General features: G+C 57.1%; 1 protein-coding gene across 1 annotated transcript in view; it reads right to left on the reverse strand.

The window, feature by feature from the left end:
- TBX4 (T-box transcription factor 4) overlaps positions 1–9,103 on the reverse strand; it is a 34,343-nt gene extending 25,240 nt beyond the window's left edge. Inside the window, exons 1-2 of the mRNA XM_027806305.2 lie at positions 8,948–9,103; positions 7,968–8,062 (exon numbers count right to left, since the gene is read on the reverse strand). Of these exons, the coding sequence (XP_027662106.1) occupies positions 7,968–8,062; positions 8,948–9,103 (251 nt within the window). The remainder of the gene's footprint in view (positions 1–7,967; positions 8,063–8,947) is intronic.
- Positions 9,104–13,483: the final 4,380 nt, after the last annotated feature.

The following is a 13,483-nucleotide window of genomic DNA, read 5'->3' on the forward strand; positions in this document are numbered from 1 at the left end:
TACAGTGCCCCACTCCTGTGTGAGCGGGACATCTGAGACAGCATTAAAACACCACGGTCTGGCACCCAGTCACTGGGGGCTGAAGCGCAGGTGGTGCCCTGGGGAGGGCAGTGGGGCTCAGCCCTGCTCTGGGGACCGCGGGCGGTGGGAGCAAGACCAGCATCACCGGGGCCTGGCACCACACAGCCCCGGCTGAACCCTTCCCTGCAGCTCTGCACAGATGAAATGTAGCAAAAAGAGTAAAAGCCAGGAAAATAAACAAGCAGCACAATTCTGCAGCCCTCCCAAGATTCAAAGATGATGTGCGAGTGAATTATTTGTTCTGATAATGAAGCAGTCATTGCTTAGCTAAGTTTATGCTAGGCACATTTTATCTCTACATGATATTCACAAATTGTTTTAAAATGAACTGTTAGAATAAGCATCTCTTGTTTATTTATTTATTCTATTACTATCCAATCCCCTTAGCCATGGAGCAGTTACTGACACGGAGCCAAAGCCTCTATTATGTTCAAACAAAGTTTAATTAATGTGTAATTGGTCGGTTGGATTTGGAAGCGAGCGATAAGAAGAAAGTTTGCTTTCCTTGGGGGCAGCAGTTCCCAGCCTTTCGGGCTCTCCAGGCTTGGCCACTTCGCGGGCATCTGACTTGTGTTTTAACCCCCATCTGAGCAGGCATGGCTGGTCCTGGGGAGGTAGGCAGCTGCGAGGCTCCCAGGTCCAATAAAGTCTTATTTTCTGGGCAAGGGACAGCAAGCCAGAAAAGCCGAGCACGTCAAAGCTGATCAGAGCTCAAAACCCTCCTGAGCGCCCTGTGCCATGCTGCACGCCGGTACCCGTGTGTCCCAGGGACACTGGCTCATGCGTTGGTGCTGCTGGGTGACAAGGTGGCCTCTGCAAATCCCTCAGGCCTCACCGCATCCTGCTCACACGGACTTGATCTGACCTTCCTTGTTTAGATGCAAAAAATAATTTCTGATGCCCCTGCCTGATGCATTAGCTGGGAAGGGGTTTCTCCAACCAGCATGTGGTAAGCAGGCAAGCCATGGGGACCTCAACCGGTATTGCTGTAGAGAAAACTGTGTGGAAACAAGGTACCTAAGTCCTGTTGGAGCAACCCAAGTCATGTCCTCACCACAAGCTGTCGGTGCTCTCTGAAGCCCATGGAAATGTGGAGACTGGTGCTCCCTGCATGTCCCTGTGGTGTGGGTGGTGCTTCAGATACTACCGAGCGCTTCCTTCTGTCCTTTCAGGGGGTAAAAATGCCCCCAAGCCCTTCAGCAGCTGAAGTCCTATTTTCAAAAGGACAAAGATTTCCACAGACAGCAATTTTACAATCCTTGATTTTGGGGTAGCCAAGTAAAGCGACGACTGGATTTTCAGAAGCTCCCTTACGGTGCTGTCTGGAAGGGTGATGCTCATGGCATATCAGGTTGTGAAAGGATCAGAAAAACAAGAAATCACTCAACATCTTGGCTAACAAGCTGTATTACAGCTGAAAGACCACCTCCTCAAAAGCTGCTGGGCATGCCAAGATGCCTCCAGCGATGGTTTCAAAGCACTGAGGCAGATGACATGCCTGTGTGCCTGATAATGACTAATGTGACCCCAAATTCTTCTTGAGAATTGTCCATGCCTGCTTAAGGATGCTTCCCCTTGTCTTCATTGTTACGAGGGAAAGGAATGCTGTGCAGAGGCTTCAAGAACCATGTTTCCATTCTGATGACCTTTCTTCTTTTTTCTGATTTCCCTTCTTCTGACAAGTATTTCTTCCACTGACTTAACGCATCTTTAGAAATAATACTCTCCGGGGCAGATTAAAACAAATTTGGGGATGTCAGCTGTTTCTTTTAGCCTTTTAAATGGCATTTCCTTTTTGATAGATTCTTGCTTTCAGAAAATACTTTAAAGAGATCAAAGACTTTTTCAACAGGGTCCCATTTTCCCAGTGTATCCTAACCCTCAGTCCCTTATTTCTCTTATCACCCACGCCACTCCGCTATGACGCTCTGTATACAAAGTAAGAGCAGTTAACTTTGAAGTGCTGGATTAGCCCATGCCAGATCCTTGCCTCAGAATAACAAACAATACAGGTTCAACAGGAGTTCTCATCAGTAGTTCATTTTTCAGCCCCAAATTCACTGTCACTAACACAAGCAACATTGAACTCTCAGTCTATGGACAGATAGGAGAGATTTATCTGGTGGCAGGACCATGACCTAGTGATGAGAAGGTCAGACAGTTAAGGGATTTTTATATTTTGGAATGGCGAGGTTGTATTTTTTCCTTCTGGCTAGCGCATCTAATTTTTAAATAAAACATTGTTTCTCACATACTTGAGAACTTGGTTAGCTGGGTGGCTGCTTTCATGGTCTAGAAACATTTCCTCTTTTTGCCCCACAGTAACTTGAAACACGGGCAGGCTTCTTGCTGTGGGATGCTTCCCTGGGGCTTTCATTTTGCCACAGCTGAAGTTGGGCAGAAAAGGTCCCAATGTGCTGGAGGATGGAGAGGTGGGTGCCAGCAGCCTCAGGCAACACCAGCAGCATGGCACAAAGGTACCTCAGAGAGAAGCTGTGCAAGAGTGTGGCCAGCAACCTGATGCTGCAGTGTCTTGGGCCAGGTTTGCCCCCTCGCTGGGCCAGGCTGGACCCTGCCTGGGGTCCGCAGGGGCTTTTGGAGAAGCCGTGGGCAGCCTTGGCTTTGGTGCCAGGCCATGTGCCAGATCATCAGCGCCAAGCAGGAGCTGATCGGCAGCCCCTGTGCCCGGGAGCAATCCATGCAGAGGCAGAGCCCAAGCGATGGTGGGGATCTTCCCCAGCTGGTTTGGGCTTGGCCAAACCCTCCCCTGCAGCCCTGGCCAGCACTGCTGCCTAAGGACAAGCGGGGAAAGCTTTGGGAACACCCTTAATTGTGAGCATCCCGCGTCTTTAACAAAAGCTAGCATTGCTGTTTGAAGAGAGAGGCATATTAGAAACTAGAATCCCATCCCTGCCCTACTCGGCGTGCACAAGCTCTGTCTTCCTTGCCAAAGCTGTCGACATCTTTAGCAGCACGGCCAAGAGCCATTGCAGTTTGCTCCTGCTCCTTTCTCTAAAAGCAGGAGTTTGCCCGAACAGGGTAATTCCAGGACCCCGAATTTAGGACTAAGCAGATCAAACATTCCTTAAATATCTACTTTATTTCCAAGTTTTAAATTGACGGCTCACATTCCATCACTGATCTTGGATATAAAGGTTTGCTTTTGGATCAAAAACCTTTAGCAGAAATTCTTGTAACTGCCTCAAAAGATTCTGGACAAATATTTCCCTTTAATTGTAATGAGAACTGGGCATCCATATGCCCTACAGAGCCATGGAAAATTCAACTTTTAAAGGATTATTCACAGAGGAAAGCTGCACCAGCTTAGCCAAAGCATTTATACTTCTTCAGACCTTGATGTCCTAAAAACTAGTTTTATTTTGGTTTACTAAAGTTGATTAAGAACAGATTTTTTTAAACTGAAATAAGCCACTTTTAAAATGAAACTTGAACATCTAAAGGGGGTTTGCGTCTTTTCCACACATGCAAGCTGCTTTATTGATTTTTTTTTTTCCTGTGCAATATTTTCCTACATATGCTTCTTAAAACCTGCTACCATAAAGACTGAAGCTATCTTTGTACCTGTGCACATCCTGCACTCCAGCCAGAACTCAGTTTCAGTATCTTGAGCCTCCTGTTCACATCTCTGGGATTGTTACATTTCCATAGAGGAATGACACATTATTTTCTCTTCAGTAACTGTTCAGAAAAATGTGACCAGACATCCTGTGAACTGGTTTTTTTTTTTACTGATTAGCCATAAACTTCATCAAACTGTTGGTCCCTGGCAATCTCTGGATTGAAACTGCAATGCTGCAAAGACTGGCACCTTGGAAAAAAATCGGGAACAGCTAGAGCTAAATAAAAATAACAGAAAGAAAGAAACCCTGAGCCAGGAGACTGTGTAAGCAAAGATTAACTCCCTGCAGAAATAAGGCCTGAAGGATGAGATTTCACTAAGAATCACGAGAGGCAAAGCGGGGTTTGCCACAAGGTTAAAAAATAATTGCAATTGTTCGGTTAAATAATAGCACATAAGAGTGAGCAGATGAAATGGCAAAGCAAGCTTTATAACGAAGTCTCCCGGTTGCTGTCTGCTTTACCCACCCTTTCCACAGCTTCATCCCTGCAGAATGCCCGCAGTCCAGCGGGAAACGTGTGCGCTGGGAGCCGCAGCCGGAGGGAGCAGATCGGATGCACATCTGCATCCCTATCCTCCGTGTCCCTGTCCCCTTCACTGCCCCTGCACTGATGTTATTAAAAATTAAAAATTATTTAATAGGACTTCGACGCCTGGAAAATGCTTTTTTTTTTTTTTTTTTTTTATAAACGGGGGTGGGGGGGTGGGGGGGTGTGTGTGAACGATGATAACCTTATTTATAAACACAGGCCCGCACAGCGCGATGTGGGTGCTGGGATCGTTCACCCGCCCCGGGAGCGGGAGCGGCTGCAGCCGCAGCGGTGCGGGGATCGCAGCCCCCCCCGCACAGCGGGTTTCCACCGAGCCACGCTGCCTTCCGAACGAGCGGCTCCGCAAAACGCCACCGGCGACCGCCAGCGCCTCTATACCCCCGTGGCGAGTCCCCTCCCCGCTCCCGTCGGGCTCAGGCGGCCCCCGGGTACCCCCAGCTGCAGGCAACCACCGGGCAAGTTCTGTGCTACATCTAATTCAGCCTTGAAAAAACCATCACCAGAAAAATCCTCTGGAGGAAAAAAAAACGTAATTAGAACAAACCTCAAATAGGAGGAAGGAGACACAAGTTGTGATGGACCGAGCCCCGCTCCCGGGCGCTGCCAGGGGCGGGGGGCTCTGCTGAGCGGTTTTATGCAAAGTTCAGGGAACTTTGCTAACATAAACTTTTTATCTTTTGATGATCCTTTTAATATAAAATAATCTCTCCTTTTTTCCCCTCCCACAATGAAGCAGGCGAACATTAAAAAGATAGCGAGCGCATTTTAAAGATGTTTCCACTTTATAAATCAAGCTTTTTGGCAACAACATGATTTCTATTTCAATGCTGAGCTTGCTGTGTTCTCCTAATATCTCCTACAGATCAGTCCTAAGAGGGAGTAATAATCCCCCAAAGTAATTCTCAGCCCTAAATTCTCGATAATTTATAGTTGGCTCGTTCTGTGGAGCTCTACAAAGAATGAAACAAATGACTCCCCCTCTCCCCCCCACTAAGTTATCAATATTTGCCTTGTTTATACAAAAAGGCTATTTTACACCATTGCCTTGGAATTAACGCTTCCGCTGAGCTTTACATTTCCTCTTCATTGAGTGAACTTGTCATTAAAGTCACTTTTTTTTGTTGTTGTTTGAAATTTAAAAATCGGGCTTCAATTTCTTTTCGTTTGTGCCCCTTGAGGTCAGAGAGACCGACATTTAAGTGATTTCAACTAACTGCATTCAGGGGCATCTCTGTGCCTGCTGGGAGGGGGATTACAGTCCTAATTAGTGCCTGCAATTAGCCGTTTTCCCTCTTCCTCCCACCCCACCCACCCCGCCCCCCAACGCTACATGCAAGTGCATACAAATCTCCGTTAACCATTATATTTTTTAATTGGATCAAGAGGAGGTTTATTATTGCTACTTTTTATTTAAATAGCTTGGGTAAAATAAAATCTGCATGAAGTAACGATTTTCATTTCGTTATTTGCACTGGGATGGCGGGCACAGCCCAGCTTGCGGGCGGCCCCGTCGGGGCACGGACACGGACACGCGTGGCTCAGCCTGGCGCTGCCTGCGGGCGGGCAGGATCGGGCCAGCCGCGGCTGGAGCGGTTCCCTTTTCCTGCCCCTCCTCATGCTCATCTACATTTTTTTTTCTTTGTTATCGGGGCTGCCGGCGAGCCCGGCCTGGGATAAGGACAGGGCTCGGCTCAGCACCCCAGGCAGCAGCAGCCCCGGTCCGGGTAGCCCTCGGTCTCACCGCGAACACCGACAGCAACAGCAACGTCCCCTTTCATTTCGACACTATTTGCAACTGGGCACGGAGAAAAGCAGCGAAGCGACTGCTTTGTTTCATGTTATGCACCAGCAATGTTGATTTTTTTAATTAAAAACTGTTTCTAAAAAAAATAAATAAAACAGCGGCGAGCTTGATGGTGCTGCACTGAGTGCTCACAAACGGTGAAATCTCGCTTCGAGAAGTCAAAACTTAACGTTTTGTAGAACTCGGGGTCAATCCCCCCATCCCCTCAGTCCCGTGCTCGTGGAAGGTGACTACGTGTGCACTGCCAGCTCCACCGGACAAAGAATGTGGGACTGAGCCCTATACATATGGATTTGTTTAAACAATCCACGTTAAGACTTACAAAGAGATAACATGCACATTTGGGATGCTTAGGGTATAGAATTTGGTAAAGATATTACACGTCCCGCACAGACACACTCAGATACTATAAATTAAGGGTGAAATATCTGAGGTCTTGATCCCCTAGTCTTAGCTGACTTAGGTAGCAGACCTATCAAAATGAATCCGGCTCTTCACATCAGTAGACGCTACAGAACAAGCCCTAAGATCTTACACACCAAAATGTAGTGTGATAAGGTTACCTGCACAATCACTTCATAAATAGGCCAAATAGCAAACAAATTGAAGATCCCCGGGACCGGGACATACACCCCCTCTCCAGGGAGACTAATGGGAATATCTTGGTTATTAGAGTAAAGCTTCCCTACACTGGCCAGCTGCTGCACAGAGCGGCACTGCTGGGGATGGGGGAGAGCAGAGGGAAAGTGCTCAGCGGTCCCCAAATCCAAAGCCGGGGCTTGGGGTCTGGGTTTTGCAGGGTGAGCACAAAACAGAGGAGAAAAACACACAGCCCCTCCCGAGCCCCCCAGCTGCCCTGCATCAGGGATCGGGAAAAAGGCTGCATAGATATAGTGTAGGATTATATTTTTTTCTGCTTTCTCCCCATTATTTGAGTGTTCTCCTCCACAGCTCTCTAGCACAATGTAAAATCAGCAATCATGGGGCATGGCAGAACTATACAGCTGTGTTAGAATTAAATGGATTTTAATATCTAAGTCCGGCAATTTTTCTTTTCCAGCAGCAGCGACGTGAGCCCGCCACTGCAGGAGCCAAGGACAGATACTGCAGTGCCCACAGTGGGAGCTGGCTGGTTTTGTTGGGAACCATCTGATTCCCGGGCTGGGTATGGTCTGAGGTTTAATTCTGATGTTTAATTTCCTGACGTTAATTCTGCCCTCTCCCACCTGAGCAGCCGGGTGGGAAGGGAGCCCTGAGCAGCCGCAGGATGGGTTTCCCAGGGAAGCAAAGCCTCTGCAAGCGGCTGCGCTCCCTCTGGCCCGGGCCTGGGGGTGGCATGCTGAGGGGGCTCCACTCTGCTAAAAATCATAGTTTTGTTTCCAAGAGAAGGCAGAATTTTTTTCCCCACACCTCACAGGATAAAAGCGGTACCCGTCTCTCTCAGTTTTGAGATTAAGAGCATAGCCTAAGCCCTCATATTGCTAAAACTTTGGTGCAAACTAAGCCAGCACAGGTCTGAATGCACTGTGCAGAAAAGGGGAACAGGGTTTGCTTTGGGAAAAAGGAAAAACAAAAACAAAAAAAAAAAGTAGACCCACAATCACGCTAAAATCTTTAAAAACCCCAAATAATAAAACGAAGAATTACCAAAGTGAATGGGGACTAAATATAACAAACGACTCTGCAACTTTCTTCCATCCCCAGGCTCGCTGGCACACTCAAACACACGCACAGTTTATGCCGAAAAAATTATCTTACTGAAATCTGCAGTCAAATAATAATTATTTTAAATGCCACCGCTTGCAGTAGCCCTGCAAAACCCAGTCTCGGCAAACAAGGACATGTCATATGGACCAAGAGCAACACATGTCCGCGGAGAATTTTCACTAACCTGCCTGCTTTGGTTATTATCATTTCGGTGCCAGCTTCATGAAATTTCTTCCATAGCTCCTTCTCATGGAGATAGACTTTGATATTTTCTATTGTCTGGAAAAATAAAGATAATGAGAATAGCAAGAAAGGGCTGAGGAACCCGAGGAGAGGGGCCAGGAGGCTGTGCACCCCGGACCAGCGCCGCAGCCGAGGCGCCGGGCAAAGCCACACTAGCCTCGGTGCTGCCTGTGCGGGAGGAGGATGGAGTCCCAAAAATTCCACTGCTCTTTGCCAAAAATAAGAGAAACAAACTGAGGACGGTTTTAATTGCAGGCTTCCACATCCAGGCGGGACACTGGGGCCAAAGGGATTTTTTTTTCCTTTTTTTCTTTTTTTTTTTTTTTTCTGTAGGGGTTTCTGTGCCCCCGTGGGGCAGATGGGCCCCGCTGTCGCCCCGCGGCTCCCAAAACCCGGGGCCAGGAGCATCCGCGGGGACCCCCGGCTCCGCTGAGCGATACGCGCGGCCCCGGCCCCTTCCGCGGGATGCCGAGAGCAACGCTGAGGCGCCGGCCGGGCGCGGAGGCAGAGGAGCCGCGACGTGCCAAGAGGCCGCGGGCGGGCCCTGCCTTTTATTTAAAGGGGGACACACACACACCCCCCCCCCAAAAAACCAACGAAACCCACCGCCAGGCCATATCCTGCTCGGAGGAGCAGCCGCGGTCCGTCACCCGACGGGCCCCGATGGCCGCGGCTTCGCGGCGCTGGGGCTCGCCCTTACCGACCTGCCGCACCGACGGCGGGCGCGGGCGGCCTGCTTTGCACAGCGAAAAAAATTTAAAAAGAAAATAAAAGTAAAGCAAAATGCGAATTCCTCGCAATTCCACCCCGGGTCGTGGCCGAGGGAGATGCGCCGTCGCGGGAGGCCTGGATGCGGCCGGGCTGGCAAGGAGGGCGAGGGACAAGGCCATCGGGGCACTGCGCGGGGCGGGCGGTGCGTACCTGCTCGGGGTCGGGGAGCTGCGGGCTGCTGAGCGGCGTGCTGCTCCCCCCGGCTACGCCGAGGACGGGGGAGCCGGCAGAGGAGTCCGCATGGCCGGGCGCGGGGGCTGTTGGAAACCCTTCCTCGGTTTCAGACAGGCTTTTCTCCTGGAGCATTTCCTTGGGGGGAGAGAGGCGCACCGTTAGCTCGCAGCACCGGGGGCCACCTCCAGCCCCTGCTTCCCCCCCCCGGCCCAGTCCCGGGCACGGCCACCTGAGGGGTCAGACCCTCCCAGCCCGGCCCGCGGTCCTTCCTCAGGCGGCGGCACTCGGCGGGACTGGGACGTGCCACCCCCGGCCCCGGAGGAAAGCCGCAGTGCCCGGGAGAGCCGTGCTGCCGCCGCGGGGGAACCGCCCACGCGTGGCTGCGCTCCCGCTTGAGGCCCGAGCAGACCATCTCAGCTGTGGCTGCAGCCCCCCAGCTCCGAGCCTTTCTCCTCTCCCCCCACCCCACACCCCGGCTTTTTGCCACCGTGTGGGGCCGGTACCCGTCGCGGGGGGCAGCCCGGCCTGGCCGGTCGCTCTGCCCTGCCCCGTCCCGTCGGGGCTCCGGGGACTTGGCGACAGCGCTCGGGGCCGCGGAGCAGCGCTGCGGCGGAGCCGGGCGGTGTAAACAGGCGGAGTGCTGGGCTCCGAGATAAAAGGGCCCCTCTTAAACTTGGAGGGAGACTGGGAAAAGCCAATAAAGATAAGGCCTGACAGCTCCGCCGGGGCTGCCGCGCATCAACCCCGACTTTTACAGCGCGGAGAGACGCGGCCGCCCGCCCCGCTCGACGGACGGACGGGCAGCGGGACCAGCCCCCAAGGCGGCTGCGGGGTCCCGGCCCCGGAAACCGAAAGCGGTGCTCCCTACAGGGAAACGCGCACAGCACCCGCGACTACCGACGGAGCGGTCCTGCCACCCGGCCCTCGACACCACGCCGCCACGGCAGAGGCGGAGTGCGGGGCTGGGACCCCCCGGCTCCGGCCACGGCAGAGCTTCAGGGAGAGCTGCAGCCACACTGACGGACGGCCAGCCCGGCTCCGTGCGAGCGACCCGCGGGCGCGGGCCGCCACGCAGCCCCTGGCCACCGCAGCTCACGCGGGGCCCGGAGCGCACCGCCGGGGGGACGGGGCGGCCCCAGCCCGGATGGTCCCTGCGCGGCGGGGCCGCCTGCCCCGGGGGAGCACAGGTTGCGACCCCCGAGGGCCCGGCTCCTGCCCGCGGCCGCCGGTGCTCCGGGGCAGCCTGGCGGCGGCCGCACCGACACAAGCCGGGGGCTCAGCAGGCTGCGGGAAGCCCCACACCCGCGGACCCCCTGCTCCCTCCCTTCCTTCCCTCCGCACCCCGGGAACTCACACGGCCGGCCGGGGGGCAGGAGGCGCAGCGGGGGGCTCCGAGCTTCGCCTGGGGGCGGCTGCGGCATGAAGGGCATCCGCGGGGCAGCGCGGCGGCTGCGCGGGGCGCTCAGGCCGGGCGCGGCTCCACGGACCCCGATGGCAGCGACGTGCGGGACATCCCCCGCTGCGCGGATTCACTTTCCCTTGATCTTGGCGGAAAATGTTCCATAAAGATCCAGTTTGGGGCCTTTCGACTCCCTCCCTCTTTGTCTACCCCCTCCCTTTTCCCTTCCCCTCCTGTTGCTGACGTTGCCGCTGTCAATCACGTCCCCATAGACCGGCTCTGGCCCGCTCCACCCGGCCCGGCCCGCTCGCCCCGGCGCCCGCCCGACGGTCCGCAGCGTGGGGCACCGGCCGGGGACACCGACCGCCCGGCCCCACGCACTGGGCCCAGCCGCGGCCTTCCCCGGCCTTCCCCGGCCTGCTTCGGCGCTGCGCCGGGCCTGGCGGCGTGCGGAGCCGCTCGCTGCTCGGGAGCGAGCCCGGGGGGGACGGCCTCCCCCAGCCCCACCGCCCCCGCCCAGCCCCGACGGTCCCGGCGCTGCCCACCGCCCGGGGGGAGCCGGGCCTGGCCGGCGACGGGGCTGGGGGGTGGCGGCGGGCGCAGGCCGCGCTGGCGGAGCGCTGGGCTCGGCGGGCCGGGCGGTGCGGAGCGGCGGGACCCCGCGGCAGGGCCGGCGCGGCCCCGGGGAGGCGGTGGCGGAGAGCCGGGCCCTGGGGGGGGGTGTCACGCCTCGGGAGGGGCCACAGCCTCGGGCCGCTTCCCCGGCCCTACTGCGGGGCAGCCAAACTGCCTGCGTCCCGCCGGCCTGGGGCCGGTCTGCGGGTGGGGGGTCTCCCCGAGAGCCCGGGGAGAGGGACAGGGCTCCCCGTCCTCCCCCGATCGCGACACCGAGCCCCCCAGCCTTGGCTCAGGGCGGGCAGGAGCCGGGCGGCCGCAGACAAAGCGGCGACAAGGCCGGGCCGCTGGAGCCAGCTCCCACCGGGGCTGCCCCGAGGTGAGCGCGGCGGGGGAGAGAGGAGACGCCGGCCCCGCACACCCCCGCGGAGGAGCCCACGCACCCTCCGGGCCACGGGCACCGCCTGCCCGGGGCTCCCACGGCCAAGCCAAATCCCCAAATCACTGGGAGAACCCCCTCGGGAAAGTCCCCGAGTGCTGTCGCGACTGAACGGGCCACTTCAGCTCTGCTGTCGCGACTACCAATACACACACAACCCGACGCACCGCCCCCGCAGCGGGTCTGTCGGTGTTGCCCGCCCTGTGCCGAGCCGCCCTTCGCATACAGCCGCGGCCGAAAGGCGGCCAGGCTCCCGCGCTACCCCCTTGTAGCTGTGCCTATCGTGACAACGCTACTGCTACACACCGCCCTATATCGAGACAACCCCGCCTGGCTCTGCTCTGCATCGCTCCCCCCGTACCCCCCGGCTCACCCGGCGGGCCGGAGCCCCTTACCCGAGCGGCCGGTCCCGGGCGGGCGCGGCGGTGCCGCTTGGCCCCCGCAGCCCCGGGCTCACAGGGACACCTCCATGAGCCGGCGGGGCTTCACGGGGCAGGATTTTTATCGGGGTTTTCTTGAAAGTGAATTTAAACCCAAACTCACTCCCACCGTCACGTGGTACCGAAATTGGGAACAGGAGCAGAATAAAAAGTAAACTGGGGTCAACCTCTTAATGAACCTTTTCCCCACTCCTACAAAAAAAAAAAAAAAAAAAGGGGGGGGGGGCCGGGCAGACCGGGGGATGCGAGAGAAGGAGCAGCGAGCAATTCCCGCAGGAGCCGGCGGGCCGGGGCCGGCGGCAGGTGAGGCCGGGCCGGCGGCAGGCCCCGACGTGCGCTCGCGGGGCCGGGGCCAGAGGGAACCCGCACCCGTCCTGCCCCCGCACAGACGGCGCAGCGGCTAGGGGAGCCCAGTGGCGAGGAGCCGTCCCGGAGCGGGGAGGCCCGGCTCGGCCCGGGGGGGGGTCCCGGAGCTCCCCTCCCCGCCGCTGACCTGCTGCACTCGGCCCTGTACGCGGCCGCGGTAGTTTCTGCGCCTCGTAGCTGCCTCCGAGCCACGGACCGGCCCCGGCCCCACCCCGCGGGAGGGGAGAGCCCGCGCAGAGCTGCGGAGGATGCGCGCAGCCAGGTACCGCTCGGACCGCTCTGTCCCACCGGCGGGCCGGGGTCTCCCGCGTGCGGCGGGCCCGGGGCGGCCGCCGAGTGCCGGGCTCCACAGCCAGGTGAATTGTATTTACTCTGCGGCTGGTGCCGGTTGCTCGGCTTTGCTTGGGTGAGTCTCCCTCCACCCCTTCCTCCCGCATCCGCGGACACCGAGAATCACGGATGCTGCCTGCGGCTCCCTGCGTTAAATGCTGCTTCCCCCCCCCCCCCCCCCCCCCCGGCCTTGAACCGAAAAAGGGAGGAGGGGGCGATCCGCAGGTGAGGAGGATTTAATTAAAGCAAAGCCAAAGCCTCTCCCTCCTGCCCACGGCCCTCCCCGTCTGTGCGGCCGGGGATGCCGGAGCGGCGGTGGCGGGCCCTCTCCCGCAGTGCCGCAAGCCCGGGCAGCACCTGCCCGCAGGGGCCGGGCCCCTCGGGGCTCCCCCCGGCTGCCGCCCCGGGGTTGGTGCCGGTAAAGCTCAGCCGGGGCTGGGGGGCTTCAGTATCCCCTGGCCGGGGGGCTGGGGCCCACGCCGAGGAGCGAAGCGTCCCCGCCGGACGGGGTCCCCCGGCTGCGGCAGCGCCCTGCGCTTCCCCGAGGCTCCGGCAATTCACGGCGAGGCTCGAAACCAGCCCGACTGTCATCACCCGGCAGATAAACGGCCGGATCCCCGACGGCAGAGTGGCTCCTATTCACGGCTCATCATCGCCGAGTCAAAGGAGCAAGCAGGGGGAGGATAAGCCCCGCTTTCAGGGACCGGCGCTCCAAACCACTCATCACTGTCACCGAGCTCGCTCCTGCCTTGGCCCTAAACACCGGCGATTAATAAAAATTTACTGTCGCTTTTCTCCAATATTTACACTCAGGCTGCGGGCCGGGAAAAACCGAGCGGGCTACGATCCGCGGGGACGCTCCGCCGCCTGCCCGGCCGCGGCGGCCAGCGCCGCTCCCCCCGGGGAAAACCGGCTCCGCTTCC

This window comes from Falco cherrug, chromosome 1, assembly GCF_023634085.1.
Source record: "Falco cherrug isolate bFalChe1 chromosome 1, bFalChe1.pri, whole genome shotgun sequence".
NCBI classification, from domain to species: domain Eukaryota; kingdom Metazoa; phylum Chordata; class Aves; order Falconiformes; family Falconidae; genus Falco; species Falco cherrug.